Here is a 26,879-nt window from a genome sequence, read left to right as displayed (position 1 = left end):
TAGTACATGAGTAAAACAATTCCTTTTTATTTAATGGATTAGAAAAAATACAAATGCCTGTAACTGCTTTTCCACGATGATTCGATTATAAATTATCCTAGAAAGGAAAATACCTAATTAAATTCGTTAATAAGAAACATTTACTTTTGTTACGATTTTAGGCGAGTTATGAGATAATTATAAAGTTACAGAAAATGCCAAGTTCATTATTTTGTCGTAATAAAAATGATGTAAATATATTTATTTTAGCCAATTTAATACCTCGGAATAAATGTCAGTATTACTTTTTAGACTTTTTTTGTTTCGGAACAATATTCATAAACTTTGCCAGTAGTTATAACGTTCGAATACCGGAAGTTGTTGCCATTGTATACTTGAGCAGGTAGGATGGGTACGGAAACTTATTTGCCATCACTGAGAACGCTCGCTATTCTATTCTCGCGGGAGAGCGCAAGAAATATACCTATAGTCACACGTGTCGGTCTAATACATATATTACGTATATAATTATATATAATTGATGATAACGTGACTTCTAACCCACATGTAGATTCTATATTTAGGTATCTTTCTCTTCGCATCCCTTATCAAATATCTGAGAGAGTGCAGTAGATTCGCGTTAAACATAATTAATAATTAATTAATGAGGATTTCTATCTTTTTGCAATTACTGAAGAATCATTTGCAGTCTGTAATCGGTGCTATCGATACAAATTAAACTCAAAACTATTTCTAAAATATACCACGTGACGATACTTAAACGTAATGTTATAATCTTCAGCAGAAATAATTTTTTTTTTCTTAGTTTAATATGCTTGTTTGAACTGTTCTAACGCAGTTGACCTCTAAAGTGACCTTTACCTTTACAACCTCATCTAACGTGAATCAGCATTGCACTATCAAATAATAAATATTAACATGGAAAATATTTTCAATTCAATTCAATGTATGACTAAAAGAAATAAGAGAACTTGCGTATAAAATAGTTAACGCTAAAAAACTATGGAAAAAAATACTACCAGATCTATCAAGGGCAATTAAACTCAGTGAGATAATTATAGGGTTCATAGGGGAAATACTGGAAAGCTAAATTTAGAATAAAATTAAAATGGTGAACACATCTACCGCACTGTGTCAGTCGCCTTTAAAGCCGCAAGGCTAAAGGGTACAAAGGGTAGATAAATAAATTTCCTGTTTCTACAGCAAACTTTTAAATGGACGAAATAAGTAAGTCATTAACAGATCCACAAGGCTCGCTATACAGCGAACATTAAATTAATTTGTAACTTGTAACTTTCTGGAAGCGTACAATGGAGATCCTATACAACTAGAGACGTATCCAGTGTAGTCTTTTATCAAATTATGTAAACTTTAGCAACCCATTATTGTCCTACTGTCGGGCCGGTGTGCCTCGTGTCTCTACTTACTTTAAGAGGATTTTGGCTTAATAAATTATTATATGCCAATATTAATAAATGTTGGCATAATAAATAGTAACGTAGTTATAAATAATATTACTACCACGTTGCCTAACGGTTTTATTTCGAATTTTCTCCTGCATTGTTATAATGTGCTTTCTACCATTTGTCGCGCCTAATGACAAGGATGAGATTGTAGAGTACACAGAAATATCTTAACACATGGCAAATCGATAAACAAATGTTGATTAGAAATTACATTAATTAACAATTAATTTTAATTACTATTTAACTAATAATAATAAGGCTTAGAAGTGGTATAAGTATCACTATATTCTTTTAAATACTTCACAGCTGCTACACGTTTTCTTCATTAAGTGATGAACAAATTAATTTGTGGAATCTGCTCTCTTACGGTGGCGTTATTACATTACGTTCCGCTGTAATGTCACAAGTAGCAACGAAACACGACCCATGTATTCAATTAATAAGAGTGTGCGTCGTCTAATAGCGTCTTTAGAAAACCATAATAATATTGCGTACTAGCTTTTTGCCTGTTATTTCATACGTGTGAATTTCAGAAGTAGGAAAAGCAATTGGACTATTTCTATATGACGTATCAACTAAAACATACACCAGAATTTAAATTAGACCTTTAGGAACTCAACTATCAAAACGGCATCCATTTTTATGCAGCAGTTTTTACGTAATGTCGGAACAAACATATAGACAGACAGACAATATTTTAAAATATTATTATAGTATCTATTTGACTTTCATATTAAATTCTCTTAATTATCTCCCATCTATAGACATCGTCTAGATACAATCTTATTATATTAGTAAGATAATATAATAGGTGTATACACAATACCTACATATATAAATACCTACTCTGAAAAAGGTGCCAGATGTTATGATATTCCGATTTGAGAGATTAACGTTTTTAGTAAATAAACATTACGCTAGACTAGACACTGTGATGTCCTAATTTTAGCACTACTGAAGTATTAGTACTACTACTATAGTCGATTCTCGTTTCATAAGTAATATTTAAGACTATACCAATTCTTATTTTATCTTTTTCCGCAGTGTACATAATACATCAAAATAGACTGGATAGAGATTATTCTATCTGGGATTATTCAGAAATTGTTTAAGGAGATTAATATACATATAGAAACAAATTACCTACGATCAAAGTTAGGCAACGGACTGTGGATACAGGATTAGTGGTATGAAACTTAACGTCGAAATTATCAAGAGATTGCATATTAATTGAGAATATATGACGCATTAGACTGCTAGTAAATTTGATAAGTGATGCCAATAAACTTATAAATGTAATTATTTGAGGTAATTCTAAAAGATAAGAAAGCTGGATACAGGTTATTATTGCGATAAGTCACAACTTACGAAACTTAAAAGTGTCAAGTGTCAAAGAGATTAATACTTAAGTGTTTTCTTTTGTTTTATATATTTAATATATGAATAATAAAAAGGTATTAATATTAAAAATATATACTGGTAATATAGAAAAAAAAAAACAGGCACGTAAATTTTCGGACACAATAGACACCAAAAATATTTACCGCAATTTAGAAAAAAAAAACGAATTCTAATTAATTTTACGTGGTGTGTCATTAGTTTTAATGAAATAAAATAAAAAACAGCTCTCAAGACTTTACATTTCATATTAACCATTACAAATATTCTGCATGAGATAAAATGAATTTAGTCCATTATTGATTTTAGTCCAAGTAAAAATCTGAATGCCTTTAAATTAAAATGTACAATAATATGTAATACATGAATATTTACTAATTATTCAGTTTCAGTTTCTTGCAAATGTCTACACATTTGCTCCTATATTACACGCACACCAATGTAATTTTTTGGGTCTCGCCTGTCATTGCATTTCTAGTTTATCCAGTACGTAATTAAATGTAATTTACTAAGTTTGTGAAGATATGAGTATTAACTATATAATTGAATAAAAACTATTTACCGTTTATAATAATACTCGTCAAGTTATATGGGTAATAAACTACACAACCTACATACCGACAAAAACAGAAATGTCGCAACTCTGTCAACGAGATTCTTCTGGCTCGCAATTCGGTAATAAAAATCACTAGAAAATACCAACCTACTTACTAAGAAGTTACGCATCTCGTAGTTTTCTTCGTGTTTACTACTCCGTATGTGTATGAGTAAAAGAAGTAGATATAAAAACTAGCTAGATGTAGGTATTTTTTGGTTTGTTTTCAGTCATATGGTGGATTTTTTAGAAAGTTTAATTACATAAATACAATTTCTATTTATGTATTTAATGACAAAATTAGTTTCATATATGTATAGACAGTAAGCAATTAAATTGAAAAATGGTTTAGTGGAAATAATAAATTATTTTTATGGTTGACTGTTTCAAAATCAATGAGCAAATCAATTGATAAGCGCCAGAATATCATAGGCGGAGAGACGACGCGAGTTGCTGTTTGATCTACAGGACGAAACAATAAGTGTTCTGTCTTATTCCTAAACTATATGACTGGTTATTTGATTACAATTATTTTAATTTCTCTATCATTAGTATGTGTGCGACTGCCGACACTTATAGACTGACTAATATTATTATTACCAGAAGTTCTACAACTTGAAGATTTTAGAGGTGCAACACGTGCAACAAAACGTGCTTGAATAAAATGGCAGCCAGAGAATGATGGCTAATATGGAAGACTGTAGATCTTCTGGTAACAATAATAGCAGTCAATCTTAGACTGTTGGTAGTTGCAAACATGCTAATAGTAGCGGAATTAAACAAAATAATTAACCAGAGGTATGAATTTTCGCAAAATAACACTTAGTTCAGTAACATATATTGTATAATTATTTACTGATATCGAACGTCTACCTGAAAATGAAACTAATTACAGATAATAATTTATTTAAAATTACATGTTCGTTATCAATCACCGCTTTTAACTGTTATTATGATGACACTCGACAATTTATATACCTATACGAGTACATACAAGCTCTGGGAACAGAAAATCAAAATATTAGACATATGAAATTAGCGAATTTTAATAATGTATTTGACAACTAATTTTATTAATATTTTTTATTACTACAATATAATATTCTACATTATAAAACAAACAAAACTATAATTTTATGACAAGAATAAAAAAATAATATAAATAATACTATCTAAAAATATAAACAAGATCTCATCACTTGGAGACGTGCCGACGTATACTGTCTTGGGACTTGGGATGATCTAAAATTGTCCTGTGTGTTATTATTAGTGGTTAACTTTAACCCCCATATAGAGTGGAATATCCGATATAAGTAACTACTTGTAACTGAATTATTACTCCTTTGCCACAATGTTAAAACAAGCCTTATGGCGTCCTATTGTCCGGAAAATAAGTATTCTATCTTAGATTCCTTTGTTTAATGTAATCCTTGTAATTAAAAAAAAAACTGGACACTGAGACTTACTATGACAAATAGTATTTCTGTGCTGAAATGTTAATACAAAACAATTTAAATGGAGCCAGGCATTTTGAAGATGAGTAATAGTGACTGACTTTGTAAATCAGACAAAGCATGTCTATTGCGATCTACGTCCATCCAAGCTTGCTCTCCTTAGCATTTCAATTCATATTTATATCTCACATATCTTATTTTTTAGCACATATTAATATAAACATATAATATTATTACACGTCATTGTAGTTATAGACCTGTCCACTTGGCGATCCCACCTACATGTTGAATTCTTGATTCAATTATAGTACACAAATCGTATTTACCTTGTTATTTATAACAAATAACTAGTTTTATAATACAGTATTTGGTAAATAATAAATGGAAAAATATTAAATATTCACATACATAGTTTAATCGTTTTGAAACTTGAGAGAGTTGAAATTTACATAAACATAGCTAACGGAAATTTTACTGTATGAAATTATAATTACTGCATACAGGTGTATTATTAAAAAAAAATTGCAACTTTCATTATAAAGTCAATTATGCATCCATTGATGCAGCTTGTATGACGATAGACGTCGATGTCCGTACACCACAACACGGATATTACCGACAGGAGTCTTGCTACCTGGACCTACAAACAATCTCGTGAGCAGGTAGAAGAACTCAAGGTTGTTAATAAATCCATGAACTCAAATTGTGAACAAAGGGCGGTATGCGAATAATTCGTCCTTATTACCATCTCTGATCGGCATGTGCGTTCACCTTGAGGCATGAACGGGTACCCGTAATTTCCCCTTTTGGCGGCTGCTAGCAAACGCTTAAATACATGGGGGCAATACGGTGGGGCTCACGATCGGGGCGTCGCACAAAAAAAGGATAATGTTTTCTACTACGTCGTGTAGTAAATTTAAAAAGCATGTAGTTATTTAATGTTTAATCTTACATTCCATTTTGTAATTAAAACGCAATATAACAATATTAAAATACTACTACGTAATAATACCAGTACTCGTGTGAGGGTGTCACCCTTTAGGGTCAAGAGTTTCTAGGCCGACTTCAATACACGAAATAAATATTAATTTACTCTTGAAGAATATATTAATTTGTTATTTGGTAAGATTATAATATAAAACAATAAAATATTTATCGATTTAATAAAATCTTATGAACTTTGTTTTTCTTTCTATTACATTAAAAAATTTTGAAAGAAATATACACTTACATTATTTGTTAGGCCTGTTTATCTATATATTCGTTGCCACGTGTTGCCCCTCAACTTTTTGGCACAAATGCACAATTGATAAAATTTCCTCTAAATACAAGTAACTAATGGTATTTCCCGTAATAAATCAGATTTTTATCTGAAGACTCAATGCTTGAATTTAGCGCGGCGCCAATCTTCTTTCTTATACAGAAATTATTTTTATGTGTTGAAGAATTTATGAATTTAGATACTTGAGTCAATATGTAGACTCGAGTAAGTAGTTTTTTTTAATACTTTCTACTATCATTCACTATCGTGCCAATTTTTCACCCTAATTTTGGTGTTAGATAGCTTTACTGTCACCGACTTAAATTTGATTCTGAATTTTTATATTATAATAGAAAAAAGTTCAAAGAATTGATAAAAACATTATTACAGATGGTATTTTTAGAACGATTTAATAAAAAGGACTATCAATAACTTTTGTAATCTATATGTCTATGCTTATGACATGTAATACATTTATTAAATGTCATAAGCATAGGTAATCAGTGGAATATTTCCCAAGAATGATTTATAAACATAATCTATAATAAAAATTAGCATAAGTTCAAGGGCAATAAAAGTAAAAACAAGTTTTGTTAAACTTGTATCAGAGATTCAACAAATGAAAGTGAGTATGGAAATCGTATACCTATATAAATAGAGGGTAGGTAGATAAGTACTTAAGATATATGCCAATTATATTTATACAATCTATAAATTAATAATAGAAAGCTTTTCATAATAATGTATAAAAATTTAATAACTAATTAATTCTCATTGGCAACCTTTATGATTCCATCAAATGTATTATTCTTTATTTAATCAACCATGGAATTACAAAACCTATTCCTAGTGGCCACCTATAATATTATTGGCCTAATAATATTATAGGTGGCCACTATAATATTATTAGGTCAATAATAATTGGCCACTAACCTAAAATATTATTTATAAAATTCAACTATAGATAATTTGTTTGTCTTAGATTATTATATTTTTTAACATTTCATTTAATTATATATAGGTATTCATTATTTATACCCAGTGATCATTTTTAAATTAAATAGAAGATTGTATTTGGAAAATGTTTAATAAAAATTTCAGAGTTCATTGTAAATTTTAAATCTTTAAAATAGTTTACAGTATGAGTTTTAAATTTATTTTAAGTGTCTATCTCATGATCATATCATTGCAATTACTTTGCAACTATTATTCTTTTACTATATTATAAAGACAGCAAAATTCTTATATTTTTTGTAATTAATTATCATGAAATAAATATTTAAAAAAAAGTGTCTAATGAACTAATGAAAATTATCACAAGGGTACAATATGAGACCTGAGCCTCTAGACAAGTGGCAAGCGAATTCGTCGAAGGAATCGACATCGCTAGCGAGGCCATGAGATAGAATGAGATAGCAACGCTGGGTGACTATTCCAACTCACGGATTCACTAGCGATGTCGATTCCATCCACGAATTCGCTTGCTACTTTTGTCTAGAGGCCCTGTTAACTAATCATTCCCATTAATTGCCCGAACTTAATGAAGTAATTACCTTAGTTATTATATAACTAGCGACCCGCCCCGGCTTCGCACGGATGAAATGCTAAAACATGTGTTATTTACGACATCACATTAAAAAACTCTAAAATAATTATTGTTTCTCTACTATATTATGCATATATTATATATATAAACCTTCCTCTTGAGTCACTCTATTAAAAAAATGGCATCAAAATCCGTTGCATTGTTTTAAAGATCTAAACATACATAGGGACAGACAGACAAGAAGCGACTTTGTTTTATACCATATAATGATAACATTGAAATTATATATGTCTACCAAATCTTATATATCCAATAAAATAACCATACAAAAAATAATACCAATGTATACCAAGATAAAAATCATAAATAATATCACTGACATGTGACACAGTACCATTCATTTCCAAACTAAGTAGAGTTAGAACTATTATTTTAATTAACCCTTTTTGTATTTGTAAGTCTGGTAAGATTATATGTTTAAAATCTAAATATGAGATGCAGGAATTCATCATAAGTGAAATAAATATAAAGTTTGGGGGGGGAAGGGATTGTTAGCAATGGAGTTTGACAACCCCATTGCTAGCAATATGCCTTATTAGGTCGACCTCCACGTGGTTCCCCCTGGAAACCATCGTGAACAATTCTTGTTAAATTTGTCACAATGGGCTAACTGACCTACTTCATCCTCATATATCATCCTTCACTGGTGCCCCGCCGGTGTATACCGATAGCGCGGGTAGGGTTACCATTCCATTATCATGCTTTAAAAAAAAAAAATATAAAGTTTGGCAGTTTGTAACTACTAAAGAAACAATTAAGTAGTTATCAATTTCTATAAATATTAATTTAAACATATCTATCACTATTTCATGGCTCTTATAGTATGAGGGTAGACAAAAAGAATCTAATGCTCAATGCTTTGATGTAAAAAAAAAAAGAAAATGCATTGTCGACGAAATACATAGACATATATTAGAGTGGAGGCTGGGAGGGTTGTTGTGTCACCCTAGAATTTCCAGTGTATACCGTTAGCGCAAGCGGGGCTACCACTCCTTTATCATCCACCAGAGAATTTTCTGATGATAACCTGACAATGACCCAGAATCATAATCTTAAATATGCTAATGCTAAAAAGACACTAGAAATAGAGTATACAACCAAATGGATTTTTTTTAACCAGCTATATTAATAGTTATTATCAAACATGCTAAAATGTCTTACAAATGTATTAAAAATATGAGTGTAATGTGAAGTTGAACATGAAGTTTCATATTTTAGGTAAACATTGAACTCGACTCATAGTGACCTTAATAAAGTTTATTTTTTATTTTATATCTTACATGTTTTAGTCAGTTTTAAATATAATTTTTTATCAGAATGTGATTTTGTTTTTTTTTTTGTATCAATATGTTAAAAAGACCTTTTATATAGATTTATGTCCATCAGTATTTATTATGCAAAGGTAATTAGGTGAAAATCACTTTTAAAGTGCCTAATGTTATTGGAGATATATACCTATTACCAAAATCAAGCTATAATATCATCATTGAAATAGTACAAGTTTTCAAGATATTGTACTTAAGAATGGACAGTTGTTTATTTATTACTTAGAGAACGATTATTTTGATTTTTTTACTGAAAATGACACAATCATATACTTGATAGAAATTTCTTTTTAATAGGTGACAATGGAATAATAACCCTGGCTACAGTATATGCTGGCGAGGTACTAGTGAGTAATGATAGGTGATGATGAAAAAGCTGGTCAGTAGGCTTGTCATAAATCATCAGGGTTCAATAAAAAATATTAACCACAGATTTATTCTACCCATATCACCAATATATAATATAATTTTATACCAATCCTGACCTATTTTTGGAAATTGGTATAAAATAAGTTAAAACGAAGTGGTAATCCCATCTGTGCTATCAATATACACATGCAGAATGCCAGTGAAGGATTCCACAAGAATTAATTATGATGGTTCACAGAGAGAACTGTATGGAAGTCAACCTGATTAGATATATTTCTAGTAATGGAATTGTTAGATCCTATTACTAACAATCTCTATCCAACTTATATAAGCAGGTAGGACTTAATTCAGTTGGTATAGAAAGAGCAGGGCAGTTAAAATGCACTTTACAGTAAATATTATTTCATATACCAAAGGGAGACTTTGTATGAAAGTTGTCTTTCTGTGTATGAAAGGTATCTCTGTCCCATATATACATGTACTAAAAAATATGCAAATGATACTGATAAATTCAGATATTGCATTACATATTATTAGTGGCTTTTATATTTAGTTTCTTCTTAAAATATTACAAATATATTGACATTACAACATACACAAAAACCAAGTATCAACTTCCCTTTCTAACATAAAGCAGAAGACTAAACCAAGAACAGGACAAAGATATTTCTACATTTGTTGCTATTTCAATGTCAAACAATGAATTAAATGTCTGTAGGTTAGGAATTGTTTTAAAATAATATATTTAATGGATGTTTATATCTGTTGATCTCTTGCTTCAGTCCATGGTACAATTACAATTATTGTAATTATCATTTTTTGACAGTCATTAAATACCACAAAGGGAACTAAACAATGGAAGAACAAGATGTAACCGTGACAACCAGTAAAATGTAGATTTCTAGTTGTCATTGTTGTTTATTGGCGAGAACTTTAACTTCGTATATTTATAAAACAGTTCTATAAATTAATGGAGGTGATCCAAGTATAGACGCCGCCATAAATTGTGTACCTACTTGCAATAATAATTTCGAATGATACAGGGTTATCTTGAACGTCAGTGCATAAAAAAAGATTTGTTAACCTTTACGCTGTTGTCGCAATGGATATAATTAATACGAATATACTCACAGGATAATACATCCCCTGCGGCGGCAAAAAAAAGGCCCCTGATCCCCACAGCTTGCCGTTTGTATTTACTTTTTATTCCACAAAAATACACTCCACGTCCGCCCTTATTTGAGCGTAAACTTTCACAAGCACTAACTTATAAATTCGAGGTAATCATGAGTATTTATGATTAATTACAATTATTAGTACTAAAAATAACCAGGGTTGTTTAACTTTTTAGGTTATGTAGATATAGCGCGGAGGAACGCGCTGTAGCACTGAAAGCGGTTGATGTCGATGTGCAACAACGGACGGGCACGCGTGGCTACTCAACGAGTCGTCCGTGTACAAAATCGCAGCCCGTGCGACAAGGATAGACAACACTCGGTTTATGTCGGCTCTTCGATAAAGATAAACTACAATTATCTTTATCACACATACAACACACATTCATACAACTCCAATGGGGTGGTGGTGTGTGGGCAATCAACAACGAAACGATCGTTTTCAATTCAACTTTACAACCCTCACATTACATTTTCTTAAACTTAATCTTGAAATAAATGTGTAAACAGTTAATAAACTATATGTCTTGCCAATAATAAATACCTAAACTAATTATATTTTGTTGTAAATATCTTTTGTTTTTTTTTTTTCCTTTATGCTTTAAATAGCTACCTACTTAAATTATAATTATGAAAAAGTTTTTTAAAACTCTAGAATGAGTAAAAGATTAAGTAAGGGCGTACTTAATACTTATCGTCTTTAAAATATTTATCATCATCTGAATTTACACTATTTAGTAGACACTCTTACTCTACTAAGAACACTAAAGTACAACAAAAAAATTGTATAACTGTTAAAATACGAAAGATCCCTATTTTTTTGTATGTGAAATATATATAAAAAATACAAAATTACACATTTTCCTAGCTTTGATGTGAAGTTTGTAAATGTCTATACCAACCTATATAGACGCAAATAATAATTCATGTAAACGTTGAGCGAGTGAGAGGCTGCACAGTAGCTGGGCTCCCCTATCGGTCCCTGTCGCGGTGCCGAGAGTGGTTCGGATCAATGAATCGTTCCCGGGCCCCCGATCCCAGCGTCATCCCAACCTCCATCTGCGTTCCCTCTCATTTCGCATCTACCTACCTATTTACTCTTGCATGGGATTGCCATGGCGATTCAATACCCACGTGAAACGATGAAAATAGTAGTTCAAGACATTTATAATTCACTAGCTAAGCCTGCGATTTTATCCGCATGGTAGTCGTAAATAACATTGACGGAATCTGATTTGAAATTTGCATTCGTCATGCGTTTTCAGGAATATCTTAACAAAATATTTTTTTTGTTTTGATTATAAGATATTATTTGATAGTAACACCATCTAGGGAATATTTTTGTAAGCAACTGTTTAACAAATGCCTAATAATTGTCTTTTCGCTACAAATTTCTTATATTAAAAGAGTCAAGCGGTTCCCTATGATTCACTCAAACAATTAATTTTTGTCTTCATATAATGGGTAGACTTATCAAGTATAAGGTAAATTATAAATATGTAGTGAAATCCAATCGGTCGAGACGAGGAGATTTATAATTAATGGGGATGAATAGCCCCATTGCTAGCAACATTTGTTAACTAGACTATTTTCTTACGGTTTATCTAGAGACTAACTTGGTTAAGTACTGGTGAAATTATCACAATAAACAAACTGATCTGATTTTATCCTTACCTATTAATCATTGGTACAAGTATCTCGCCAAGCGTATCAATAGCGCAGACGGGCTTACCATTCCATCATCACCCAATAAAAAAATCCGATCGGCCATTTTTTTGCAATAATACAGATAACGAACAGACAAAAATGTAAAATGTATAATTAGTGGATGGTATAAGTTAAATATTTCAAAAGAAATGTAAATAAAGTGTATATGAAAAGCATATTCTAATATTTATTCTATGATAAAAATTCTAAAGCGGGTGGAATTATTTTAATATTATTTATGTGTTTATACAATTTGCAATTAGTAAACTGCCAAGTGTTTAATCATAAATATATGTTTACAGAATATTATAATCTGGGTAAACAAGTCTCGGGCTCCCTCTCTCGTTAAGTTATACTAGGTAGCATGAATGTGTGTGTAAAAAATTATTTATCTTTTGTAAAAACAAATCTAAAATATTTATAAAACCATAAGTACTGTAAAATAGAAACTAAATAGCAAAATTTAAACTATGTACGTGTATTACTTTTTTTCACGGACTACGATATCTTAGATGGCGGAAACCCCAGTTAAAACGATTTAATTAATTATTATTTGCCTTTAATAATTAGAAGACCATAATACACGTATATAGTAGATACACTATTTAAAAATCTATAACCGTTTTTATTAATAATTTCAGTCGTTACGAAATTGAATAGACCTACACATGAGTGAACCTTATCGATTGCAAGATAAATCATCAAAATCAATGAAAAATTTGCAAATACCGTCGCAAAAGATAAATGAGTTTTATAAGTATTTGATATTTTATAAATACCTATGATTTAGATGACAATATTAGTCGATTATAGTAAATAGATAATATTGAATTGATAAAAATAAAGAAGGACCGAGATAGAACTTAGAAAGTATCAGACAACTTTTGCAAATGACAGGACTGCTAACTTTATACTCATTGATTTTGTCGTCATCAAACTTTTTTATTCCTAACAGTAAGAATGTCTCCTAATAGATACGAAAACTGAACTAGAAGTCCCTAATGAAAATAAAATCAATTATTAGAACCAGTTTGTTATCTCAATATTTTATTATATATATAGATAGATGAAAACTAAGATTTTAGTAGAAAATTATATAATTTTCATTCCATTTTATTGAATAGGACTACTCAAAATACTAACAGTCTCTCTGACCTCCACAACAGTGATCTCCACAACTTTTTTTTTTATTGTCAGGATCATTAAACTTTTTTCTAAAAATATTTTTATTTTAAATCTACTTTTATGGTACCTATTCAGTTATAAAATTTGTTAATATTAGTCACCCTACTTACGTAAAATACTATTTTTTGTTTTATATCTTTTAATTCTAACTTATAAATATAAAGCAATAATTTATTTATTACATTAGTACTATTTCAAGATTTATTCTTTATTACTTAGATATTTTATAGGTGTATGAAAATAAAAATAATTATTTTTCAAACATCATTTTTATTTTGTCTGACAAAGACGCAATTGATATCATTACTTAGAATAATAGAAATTCCTTAAGTACCTTCCAATTATAGAACCTTAGAAAGGTATTTGTGATATTTTATCGTGTGATGAACTTTCATCACCGTTGTAAGGCGTGGGCGAATCTACCCACAGCTCGGTAAAAATGTCCATGCCACTATTTCATAAATATGTATCTACTATTAATAGTTCTAGTAGATTCGATTATTTACTAGATAACCGAACTAGTTATGTGCAACATAATTATAACATATATTTTTTTGTAATATTATAATACAGTTTCACTATCGCCATCTATTATTGTATGTGTACAAGACATTTTTAGTTACTTTATACCAGCTGTACCATCAAGTCGTGCAGTTCTATAGTTTCAAAACTTTCCGCTAGATGCCATTGCATGTCACTAAATAATTTTTAACTTTATAATTAAATCGTTAAGCATTTAATAAATAGGTGATTTTGTTATTTACATTATTGTTTTACACATAAGTATGGTTTTAAGTAAAATCTATTATTCCTACCTATCCCAACCGAAAAGGTATATGACGCAAACGTAAAAAAAAATATTTACAAACAATAACAATACAATAATAATAATACACTTAAATTTACAGTAATAAATAGGTAGCTAATACCTATGTATAATATTAATTACCTACATCACACCTTTATTAGGTACCTATTACTATTTGAAGAATGTTTGGCTTATAGGTAGAGTCGCTATAGATGAAATTGATCGTAATTAACAACGAAGCTGACGTGGGAGATAGATTTTTGTACATTACAAATAGCAAATGGATATACGATGAACATAAGAAAGAGGTTTATATATCCTGTGTACACCTAGCTGCAGCTGTTGGGAAAAGGGATAAAGTTGAGGGGAAATGGAGGGAAATGGTTATTAGTAACGTGACCTAGAGTAGAGGTTCCTTAATTTTTAAGATAACGGAACGCCCGTATCAAACAATTATAAATAAAAAACGGTGTAATTTAAATAAAAACAAAATATTTTAAAAGTATAACATTTTATAGTTTCGTTTAATTTTTAATGTGAAAAATGAAATTGTTTCACTGTATAAATAATTTCGCGGAACCCTGGTGACTTTTTTACAGAACCCCTAGATTCTGAGGAACCCACTTTAGAAATTACTGGCCTAGAGCACCACTGCTTGCTAGCAAGCAATATATCCTCTTAGATCGACCTCCACGCAATTCTTCCTGGAAACCGTCGTTAATTTCTAATGAATTCGTCATGATGAACCGACTGAACTGCATTCAACCTCATCAATCAAACTTCATTGGTTAGCGTAACTAATAGCCCAGTCGGTGTTGCTATTCATTGTCGTTCAATTAAAAAAAACTACAGCTATGTATCACCAGGATTGTCACATGGGCTCTTAAACTCAGATAAATCTTGTCTCCGCAGAAATTTGAACGCTACAAAGCTAGCATAAGGCTTTTATTTTAGCTACTTGCTGTATATATTACAGAAATAGGCAGAACGGTCGAGTAATGTCAAATACTTTTCGAGTTCGGACCTGTTATTTACCATTATCTATTTTATCAATTACTATTTTATTGCACAAACTTATATAAATAATTTATTTAATCGTAATAAAATTTATATGAGACAAAAACGGTTGTTAACCCTATTGCAAAAAGCAAAATTGTTTCTGACTTGACTAGAATATCGTAGCCGGCAGTAAAATATATTTTTAGTGTAACATGGACGTAACATAAACAAAAAATTATAATAATAAATACAGCTGAAATGAGAATTTCTTCTTATTTCAAATCGGTTAGTTTATACGTATCAAATTATAGCTATTTTATTAGCCATACTTGTTTTGAAATTTGGCTTTTCAAATAAGTTAATAGTCCATTTGGTGACAAATGTATCTAATAATCGCTTATAGATATGGATAGTACTATATTATTTTATAATTGAATTAATACTGAAGCGTGGACATAATGGTCATTCAGTTTCGTTCAATAGATAATGCGTGAAAGACGTAATGCGTAAACATCAATCCATTCTTACAAACTTTTGCACTACACTAGGTGTTTTCCGCGAGTTCGCCTGCATTAATCAGTACATGAAGGATCCTTTATACTAAATGAAATATAGCCGTGTAGCAAATTATGTTCAAATCCTTTTAATAGTCTATTTGTGAAGGAATAACAAATAATCAACTTCCAACGGCACTATTTCTGTACCAATACGACATCGTGACCTTCATGAAAAGAGAATACTTATTGTTAGCTTGTTAACTTTTTAAAAAGCCAGCAACACACTTGCAATGCCTCAAGTATTACAGATGCTCATGGGTGGCGATAGTCACTTACTATCACTGAGCCGTATGCTCATTTGCCCTTGTGTTATATAAAAAAAAAAATAAAGAAAAACAAACATCCATTTATTATATTATTAGGATTATTGGACTGGACAATATCTACCTACACATGAATAGATGAATAAGAATTATATTCCAAGCTTGATTTAATCATCATTTCGTATTCATTATGTTTGCTCGTAAAGTAATATAATAAAATATTGTCTTACTGACCTTTCATGAACAGATATTGAAAAAATACTGGCGAGCGCGTCGTCTGAGGATTACGTTGCTCGTTTAATGAAGCACATTGAATGTTAGTAACAAGCTTATACAGCTCTTGCTAACTAAATTAAACGTACGAAAAGGAGTTTATTGGCAGTAAAAATATTTTGAATCCTTGCTTATATTATAAATGTGAAAATGAGTTTGTTTATCACTTCTTGAGCCATTAGCTTTACTAATTGTTACGAAATTGTATATGTAGATACTATATAGGATAGAAAAGGACATAGGCTGCTATTTATCTCGATCACTTGATAGATCCTCGTCATGCGAACACATTCGAGGGTAAAAACTAGTACTTTTTTTTATAAAATAAAACCCCTCCGACTTCAATTGATAAAAGGCAATTCTGATAACTGCTGCTAATATATATTGCAAATATTTAATTTTAAATAATTAATTAGGTGTAACCAATTAATTATTTTCGCGTCTTGTATTCTGTGCTACCCACGATGCTCTTTATGTCTTTAGACGAAGGTTACCACTTTCCATTAGGAGACCCATCAGCTTATTTACTATTCTAAATAGTATAGAAAAAATACAGACCTTGCATAAAATAACTCTGCCACGACAGTAGACTATTAAATATAGGACCTAAATCTATACTATTTTAATAAAGCGGAAGTATTTGTTTGTTTGTGCTTTGCCATTACTTTTTTATTTTCGAATTGAATGAATTTTATCGACAATTCAATATCACGATACAACCACGGGCGAAGTCGAGAGATATAGCTAGTAAATGAAATATAATTGATCATATACTAAAATATTTAAGTCAACAGTCAACTAATAACAATAGATTTTCTACGTTATCATGGCACACTTCTCCAACTTTTCACTTAAATTTATTTTATTCATTAAAAATAATTATAACATTATGATATGAAAAATCCAAATCAATGTTATAAACCTAATGTGCTAACATACAAGGCAGCCTAGATATGTGTGAGCATACACGTGCGTGGTGTTCTGTTTGTATAGGTATTTGTGAGAAAACACCTTCATTATTCGATCTGGCCAGAAGAGTATTATATTCCTTGGTGAAAACTTTGTAAATATTTTTATTCATACATATTTATTTCATTGAATTTTTGAAGGCGTGCCATGTTTTCATAGACAATCATTACCCCATTTGGGATTACAATCATGAGCATTTCATATTCATATCAGCCATTAACTGTCCACTGCTGAACATAAGCCTCATCTTTGAGGGGCTTTGCCAATAATTGCCATGCTTGGCAGACAGGTTAACAACCACAATTAGGCTTTGCTGATATTTTAAAAGAGACGCTGCCGCCCTACCCTTTACCCATTAAATTCCCTTAGTTGTATCTTACAACAACCACGGTAAAAGAAGAGTGACCTATTCTATGCCGGGGACATACGGCTAATTATTTGTAATTGATATATAATAGTTGCCACTCTTGCCAGGCAGATTAGCAATTGCAATAGGGATCTGGTGGTATTTTAAGAGATACGCTGCTGCCCATTATTTATAATACCCACGGGAAAGAAAGAGGTAGCCCATTCTACGTCGAGAACATACATAATTGTATATAGTTATGAATATATTTATGCAGTTTTAGACAATTGCATTGTAAAACGAAGATTGTATAAAGCTCACTCGTTATTAGCTCCCTGCCCTGTGAGCGAAGCCGTTTTCTCATTATCTCAAGTCGGAATAACGACGCATCAATTGAAAACGATCTGGACTGAAATAAATATTTTACTCAGCTCTGACAAGAATGCCAAGTAGCCGTCTTTATCAGAATCTATTAGCTGAAGTAAGTTGCTCACATAAACACCTGGGGCCTGGAGACTTACCGGCAAATAAATTAAATTACAACAGGAATGTACGTTGTGGGTTTATTTACTTATATTATTGCCCCATATGGCGAAATTGCGGGTAGGTAGTTAGAACAATTTAGTTTTCAGAAATAGCAACGCATTCCTGACATCTGAATATCAAGAAAATTTGTCACAAGATATACTTTGAGCGTTGCTATCACCAATGTATTATCTTTTTAATGTATGTGAGCGACAGTTACCACTTCCCATCAAATAGACTGTCGACTTGTTTTCTATTTCAAGTTATATAAAAAATGTACAATGTAAGATCTAGATTATTCTAGCTGATTATACTTTGATATAATCTGAATGAAATGGTGTTACCATTGTTGTTACCATACCTTGTGCTATTGGCACTACTGAGGGATGTTAGAAGAATATTCACTAAGTATAAACCACAATAGTTTCCAGGGGGAGATGCGCGGAGGTCGACCTAAGAGGAGATTATGTTGCTAGCAATGGGCCACTACTCTCAATTACTAACAATCTCTTCTTCATTTTCCTTTTTCTTTTCCCGGTATAATCTGCTATGATATTATACTTTCTTATAGAATATAATACTTTATTCATATCTATTGTTATGGTCAATATCTGTACATAGGTAGGTATAAAATCCACGGTTCACTGAACTCGAATAGAGATTCAATCATATGCATGACAGATACCTACTATTGATTTATATATAATATGCAACTAATATTATAAATATGAAAATTTAATGTTATGTCGCTTATTTACGTTGAAATGGTTGAACAGATTTGAATAGAATTTAGAACACATACATCTCCATATCTTGGTGATCATGAGCGACGGTAGTCACTTACCATCAGGTGATTCGCATGCTCGTTGTTGTAAAAAAAATCTATATGCGTAACGCATAGGGTACTTTATAGATTTTTTAATGTATAATAATGGAATGGTAACCCCGCCTACGCTAACGGTATACGCTGGTGAAGCACCAGTGAGGGGTGATAAGTAAGAATGAAAAGGCAGGTTAGTTAGCCCATCGTGATTTTTTTTAATGGGTGGTAACTCCGCCTGCGCTATCGGTATACACTGGCGGGGTACCAGTGAGGGATGATAGGTGACCATGAAAGCAGGTCAGTTAGCCCATCATGACGAATTCCACTAGAATTAATCATGATGGTTTCCTGGGGGAATCACGTGTAGGTCGACCTGATAGGATGTATTGCTAGCAATGGCTCAGTTAGACCCCATTACTAACAATTCCTTTCCTCCCGATAAGACCATCGTGATGTACTTATAATACACCTAAAATTCGGCACGATGGCTTCCAGGGGCTACATGGAGGTCGACCTGATAGAGTATATTGCTAGCAATGAGACTGATAGTCCGCATTATTAACAATTCCTTCCCCCCTATCTTATTTATTGGTCAAGCGGACGAAGTTGTAGCTATATTTAGTATAGTATAAGTACTCATTCATTTACACAGCCTAGTCAGGGGAGATTTTCAGCTGTTACAAATTAACTGCTGTATAATATTTCTTATTTTGAATATATTTTATTTTGAATATTATAGTGGAAACAAAGAAATTATAAAGTGATTAAAAATCTTCACCCTAAGATCATTTTACATTACAGTATGTAAATGCCCTAATTATATGCAGCGATATATATGTGGTGTTGTTAAGTAAATCCAACATAATATGAAAAACTGTACGTTAATATTAATATAATAAATAAGTACCTTTACTTTTTTATTATATTAATCACGTCTTAAACTTGAAATTCTAGCTATGATACTTTGTGTTATGGAGAACTAGGCAATGAATATCTGGGGGTATAATCCAGAACACCTATATACCAGTCAATTTAAGAACGTTCATTTCCTAAAGTGGCCTAACTGGGAAACGAATCCGGACCTCTTACCGCAAAACAGTGTGTCTACGTCAAGGTATATATTTAAAATGCAATTATGTCCTATGTTTCAGTTTCTCTTCTTAATTATTGTAAATCACGGGAGGAGTTTGAATATTTGTTATTTAAACATTTATTACGAAAGGTTTGAAGTTCTTCAATGTTTTGTAATAAATTGCACTCGTACAAAGCTAGGACGGATCACTAGTATCGACATAAATTATATTGGTTTGCAAAATAACATGCTATCTAAGTAGTATAAGTGTTCCAAATTCAAATCAAAATATTTATCTACATTGGGAGATTTTTCCGAGGAAAACTTTATAACGTTAAATTAACTTTGGTTTTAATTAATATTTACATAATCATATTAATAATCAATTTAAATAAATAAGAATTAGTAACATGTTATAAAATAGTAGCAGGATTTACATATATATTTTCATCATAAATTAATATGTATAAAAAAATATACATACCCAAATACATGCGTTAATGTAATTCCATTCTTGATACCACTCTAACAATAAAATGTACTTAATATTTGTCATTTTTACCGACTTTAACATTATACAGTAATTAATTACATAAAATTAAGCCTAGTGCATGCCTACAAAATTTTCACAGATATCTACCGATAACAAGTAAAACGTTCGATATTTAAAAATGTAGACATAATAAAAGATTTAAAATTTTAAAGAAGGAAATTTCAGTATTTTTATTAAATATCAATAGGTATTAAGTACCAAGAAACTAAATTATTAAAAGAGGACATAAAATACAATTGTTTCTTCTTTCTTTCTTTCTTTCTTCCGAAACATAAATTAATTTTGTCCATAAATTATGAGAAATTTCAGCCACAATACTATAAACGGATGACCAACTAACGCCAATGACCGTTCTTTAACAATAGATAGATGAAATTAATAATTAAATACTTATTAATTAAGTGATGCAATAAAGAATAAATAAATAAATACTTATTATTATCTGGTAGTCTATTCTTAAGTAGTTATGCTTTATAATTTTGCTGTAATATCAAATATTGTCACATATTTTATGCACAAACACGATTTCCTATAAATCGAGTATTCAACCTACATCTCGCTTACAAGATATGAGTAAACTCGACAATGTGTTTGTAAACACCATCGTCGAGGTGTAAATACTTTCTGATATTATATAAATTTACTAGCTATTTCCAGCGATTTTACTAAGCAAACATATTTTGTAACAAACATACAATCTTTAGAAATTTTCACACTGTATCTTAACCAGTACGAAAATTATTTTGCTTATTTTAAATAAGTAGTTACATACCTACATAAATAATTAACTTAGTTTATTAATATAAAAGTTATGCTGGTTCAAAGGTCTCAAGCGATGTGTGAAACAACGTTATCTTTGATAACAGGGATCCAGGGGGAAAGACATTATTAGCAATGGAGTTTGACAGCCCCATTGCTAGCAATATGCCCTATATATTAGGTCGATCTCCACGTGGTTCTCCCTGGAAGTCATCGTGAACAATTCTTGTTGAATTCGTCACGATGAGCCAACTGATCTGCTTCATCCTCACCTATCATCCTTCACTGGTGCCCCGCCGGTGTATACCGATAGCGCGGGTGGGGTTACCATTGCATTATCGTCCATTAAAAAAAAAGCAGTGTTATCCATCACCAGAGTGTTGGTTAAAATTTTTAATTGACATAAAGTTTTTGCTCATAGCCAAATGTTTTTGTCAGAAATTTTTACAAAACGGCCTGACACATAAGTATACATTGAACGCGATACATCTCATTTTCGAACAGATACATATTAAGTGTCGATTCTCTCGCCCATTTCCCTCCTCCTAGACAATTAGTAAACATCTCTATCGATATATTTGATTACCACTTACCTAGACGAGTTGTTTCTTAGAAGGATCAAGATCTCTATTTTATCGAACCAACTAAGATTAGCGGTACTATATTCTATGCATTATTAGCATGGCAAGAGTGACGGATTACTATTACTATTCGTGTGAGGGTGTCGCCCTTTGGTGTCAAAAGTTTCTAGGTCGCCTTCTTTATACACAAAGGCTTCTGATGGCTAAAATGTAAAACACAACGGTCACAAAACTAAAAGAAAATTACAAACACAACATATGGATTCAAGAAAATATTTCTATTAGTAATATATCTAAAATATAATATATACAACGACATAGACTACAGAGATGTCACAAATTACGAACAACTTTTCCATTTAGTAAAAAATGAGACTTCGTCTTGTTTTGTACATAGTAAAACTTTTTATATTAGGCGGATCTGCCACTACAAAGAAGTTCGGTCGAAAAAATATTTAATTTTAAATTAAAGTAAAAATTAAATTAGTCCGTCTCGTTGTTGAGGTTAGATTGCACATTTTTTGCAAGATTTTTCGCAGAATTATTTAACATAATGGAAATTGTTACCTGCGCCAATTAATATTCTATAACTTGCGCAGGTTTTTGCTTTTTACTTACTTATTTGAATGAAAATCCACGCAAAGGAATAAACTGTGATGAAAATTCGCAATATGGATACAGGCCAATACTTATTAAAAACTTGATTATCACCTTTATATGAAAAAGTTTATTTGTAGCCAGTCTAATTTAAAAAGTTTTGTGATGTAGAACGTGCATTTAATAGGAATTGGTGTTCCTTTTCCTATTAATTATAATTATCTTCCTCCAAATAAATAAAAGATGAGAAAAATGATAAGTAAATATCAAATGGAATGTCAAATTTTACATAAATTTTCTTTCTTTCATTAATTAGTATCAAACCTCTCGGTAGCAATGTGACAATTTATTTTGTAGGTGTAAATAAGTAATTAATTAATTACTTAATTTGTAGTAAATTATTTAATGCTTTTTTTAGGGGGAAAGGGATTGTTAGTAATGGAGACTGAGAATCCCATTGCTAGCAATATACCCAGCCAGGTCGATCTCCTCGCGGTTCCCCCTGGAAACTATCATGATTAATTTCTGATGAATTCATCATGATGGGCTAACTGGCCTGTTTTCATTCTCATCTATCACCCTTCACTGGTGCTCCGCCAGCGTATCCTGTTAGCGCAGGCGGGGTTACCATTCCATTTTCACCCATCAAAAAAAAATACTATAAAATTCAAAGTTCCAAATTTATCCTATCAGATAACAGAATGAAACCAACAAACACTATAACATATTACCGTTATTATATTAGTAATGATATTTATAGAAATAAAACTGTGTCGCACAATACAATCTTAGAAAATATAAAATAAACTAATATTAATTGTACTATGTTAATTTAGGATATGGTTTATCTGTGTACTTACCAAATTTCACTGGAATCCGTTCCGCCGTTTAAGGGTGATTGATTATCAAACATCCAAATACCTATCTAAACATCCATACATCTTCCTTCCTACAGAAATTTTCCCTAGAGACTAAAGTAATGTACCGCGTTCCTCAACAGGGACGTATCTTGTTTTTTCAGCATTGGCAATGCGCACTTTATATCTCAGGTGCAGCAATCGTTTATAACCTACAACTTGATTAATGACATATACTTGTTTGTCATTTATAGTGATATGAGAAGAAAAAACTCTTACATTAAATTTTGTATTTGAAAACGTAACATAATAGCAAACTAGATAGGCATCTTTAGAATTATTCGTTATTATAATTTTATAAGGCCTATAAGGCACATAGACACTTGTTTATTTCAAGTCTTTGATCGCTTTACTTGTAAGTTTCCATTTGGAGTACAACGATCGATAAAATGTTACAGACGTTATTTCTACAATTTAATCATTTCAGCAAAAATATTTTTATTATTATTGTATCTACATTGGATCAGATGTTTGTATTTTAAGAATCCCTCAGAGCCTTTAACATAGAACCCATATATTAATAGACTTGAGACAAGTAAAATAATATTGATTTTGTACCAAAGTAACCTATTTACCTTCGTGTTGCCTTTGTTCAATGTACGAAAGGAATTTCAACTTATCTATTACAAAATACTTGAACATTCGGCAAAGTTACAAGTTTCGGCCTGCAAATTAATAGTAAATTCACTGACACTACCAAATTAATTCTTTATTTATTGTTTATTACTGACAAAGAGAATTTGTACCTACTCATAATGAACTGGCCGTAATATAACAGATATTTATGGACCTTTAAGACATAATACGGTGTAATAATTGCGCCGCAGATAAATAAAACCTCCTCTCTAGTTTCTTCACCGATTCAGCCTCAAGTACAAAATTAAATTTCTACTGAGCTAATTTAATGAAAATTGGCCAAAACTTTTAATAATTATTTAAATTTTTAGCTATTCTAAGAATTTAGGTCAATTTTAAATAATTAAAATTAATCCCACGGTTTGTAGTTTGACTATTTTTATTTTTAATAATTTAATTAAAAATCATCCTCTCTAGCTCATATTAAAATTTAGTTCCTGGTATTATGATTTAGAGGTTAAACCGAAGTACGCTATATTTCATAACTATTAGCACAGAGGTTGAACGATATTGTGTTGGTATAAATACGTGCCGTCATCACTAATGGCAAGATTAGGAAATGGCCGTCTGAATATAAATATAATACAACACAAATAACCTATATATTCTATTTTATATAAAAAGGTAAATAAAGCAATAAATTATTACCTGTATACTAAAAATCAGTGTCAAGATAAAAAATAAAAACAGGTTTTATTTGTTGTTTTAAATTTCAGCTATCCAGATAAAAAAAAAAGAATATATCGGTATCTAAACATATCAACAAAATCATAAAAATTCCAACCACAGTTTCACCTCAGACACTAAAAGGTATTTAATGTCTTAATAAATAAATTTTGGGAAATTATTACCAAATACCAGACATGATAACTACTTATGTACTAATAGGTAATTTCTTCAAAGATTTATTTGTTTGTCTCAAAATTCTTGGTGATGAAAAATATTATTAACAATTTTTGTCACCAAAAATTTGGAGTAAAGTTTTTATTATTTATCACAACTTTTGTAATAGTCGTAAACGTTCGAAATCATACATCCGAATGATCGAAAGAAATATACATGTGAAAATAACATACTATATATATATATATATATATATATATATATATATATATATATATATATATATATATATATATATATATATATATATATATATATATATATATATATATATATATATATATTTAAGTTCTCCTTTTTAAGTCAAACAGAAGACGAAAAAATGTTAGAAGACATTTTTCAAAGTCTAATGAATTTCAAACACCCATTCATAACTTTACTAACTTGTAAACAGACGATCTAAAATTTCAGAGCAAAATTTTGAATAAAGCGTTTATTTAGGAATTAGCCGCTTTTAGGGAAAATAATTAAATGAAATAATACCTATATAACCGTTCAGTATCCTCCTTAATGATTGGAGCTACCTAATTCGACGACCGATCTGAAGTTGGACAACAGTTGTGTTTTATTGCGTAAATATTAATAACGAAAATTCAGAGAATGAAATGTCAGATAGTTATTGGGAAAGTATTATCTCAAAATTACAAATTTCTACAAGGTTAGGAATAAAGGATGTTAAATGATATCTTCAACAATTTTTAGCCCATTTCAATGACTTTTTGTGTCTTTCGCAGTCATTTTGAAACCTCGGTGTAGAATGAAAAATATCATCATTTATTATGATTGTTACCTCATTCTCAACAAGTATAAGTATACAATCATAAGAAGTACCATCGAAATTAGACCTCTTTCTTTTAGAAGTCAGTTGAAAAAGGAAATCGCAACTAGAAAATTACAGAAAATAACGATGAAAAGAGATAGTGAGAGAGAGAGAGAGTATGACAGAATTTGAATGAAAATAATTAATAAATAGCAAATGAGTATTATGAGTGTTTCCAGAACTTGTACACCACAGAGCGTCCAATCCACAAAAGGAAATTAAAGAAGTTTTTATCTTTCATAAATATGGTACGGCATTTATTGAATTTGTTTGTGAGAAGATATAAAAATATCTACTTACCGTTCTATTATACTGAAACAAATGTAAAAATATCTTTCGGGCACCTATAATATACCTAATGGACCACATTTATTTCAGGAAAATATATTAAATGCCACTAAACATCTGACAAAATCCTTTAGATTCTTTTTTTATTAATTACCTTAGCCTTAAAAAAGCTTTATCCAATGTGGCAATAATTTCATTATTTTTGTAATTATAAATTTAGGTGATGTTTTCTGGACCGATTTTGATAATTATTTTGCAATCAATAGCGTCTACTTGTTATCATAATCGTGTTTCTGAAAGATTGACTTAAAGTCTGGTACGTGTTTTATATTGACACATCTAGAAGTGATCTAGTGGTTTAATTGGTTGTCTAACTTCTGAAATCAACACGTACGAAGTAGCAGGCGAAAAGCTAGTTTAAAAATATATGTACTGTGACCCTTATAAAAATCAAAAACTCTTTTCTACCTAAACTGCTATAATAGTTACAAAGCTGCAGGTCAGCTCCGAAAAAGCGGTCGTCTTTGCCGCTTCCGGTGAGATGTGGGCCAACCGTCATCAGTGATTCCGTTAGTACCTAGTAATAGCCATACGCGACAACCACACACCTTCCATAAAGAATATAGGGTTGAATTTCTACGATTTATAA

General features: G+C 30.7%; 1 protein-coding gene and 1 long non-coding RNA gene across 10 annotated transcripts in view; both read right to left on the bottom strand.

Moving 5' to 3' along the window:
* LOC113517611 (RNA binding protein fox-1 homolog 3) overlaps nucleotides 1-10,943 on the bottom strand; it is a 68,777-nt gene extending 57,834 nt beyond the window's left edge. For 5 of the 9 annotated variants that reach the window (XM_031912436.2, XM_031912437.2, XM_031912432.2 and 2 more), the window contains exon 1: nucleotides 10,606-10,943. In XM_031912436.2, the coding sequence (XP_031768296.1) occupies nucleotides 10,606-10,617 (12 nt within the window). In that variant the 5' untranslated portion in view covers nucleotides 10,618-10,943. The remainder of the gene's footprint in view (nucleotides 1-10,605) is intronic. The other 4 variants (XM_026902333.3, XM_026902335.3, XM_031912434.2 and 1 more) reach the window with 1 other exon arrangement.
* A 10,093-nt stretch (nucleotides 10,944-21,036) lies between these two features.
* Nucleotides 21,037-22,751, bottom strand: LOC116413389 (uncharacterized). Its single transcript, XR_004224081.1, has 3 exons — nucleotides 22,688-22,751; nucleotides 22,082-22,272; nucleotides 21,037-21,082 (listed from the first exon to the last, which is right to left on the bottom strand). It is a non-coding gene; the product is annotated as an uncharacterized LOC116413389 (long non-coding RNA).
* Between the last annotated feature and the right edge of the window lie 4,128 nt (nucleotides 22,752-26,879).

Source organism: Galleria mellonella, unplaced genomic scaffold (genome assembly GCF_026898425.1).
Source record: "Galleria mellonella isolate WM207_F2 unplaced genomic scaffold, CSIRO_AGI_GalMel_v1 utg223, whole genome shotgun sequence".
In the NCBI taxonomy this organism is placed as follows: Eukaryota; Metazoa; Arthropoda; class Insecta; order Lepidoptera; family Pyralidae; genus Galleria; species Galleria mellonella.
Note: the sequence above shows the minus strand (reverse complement) of the source record. Positions and strands in the feature narration are given on the sequence as shown.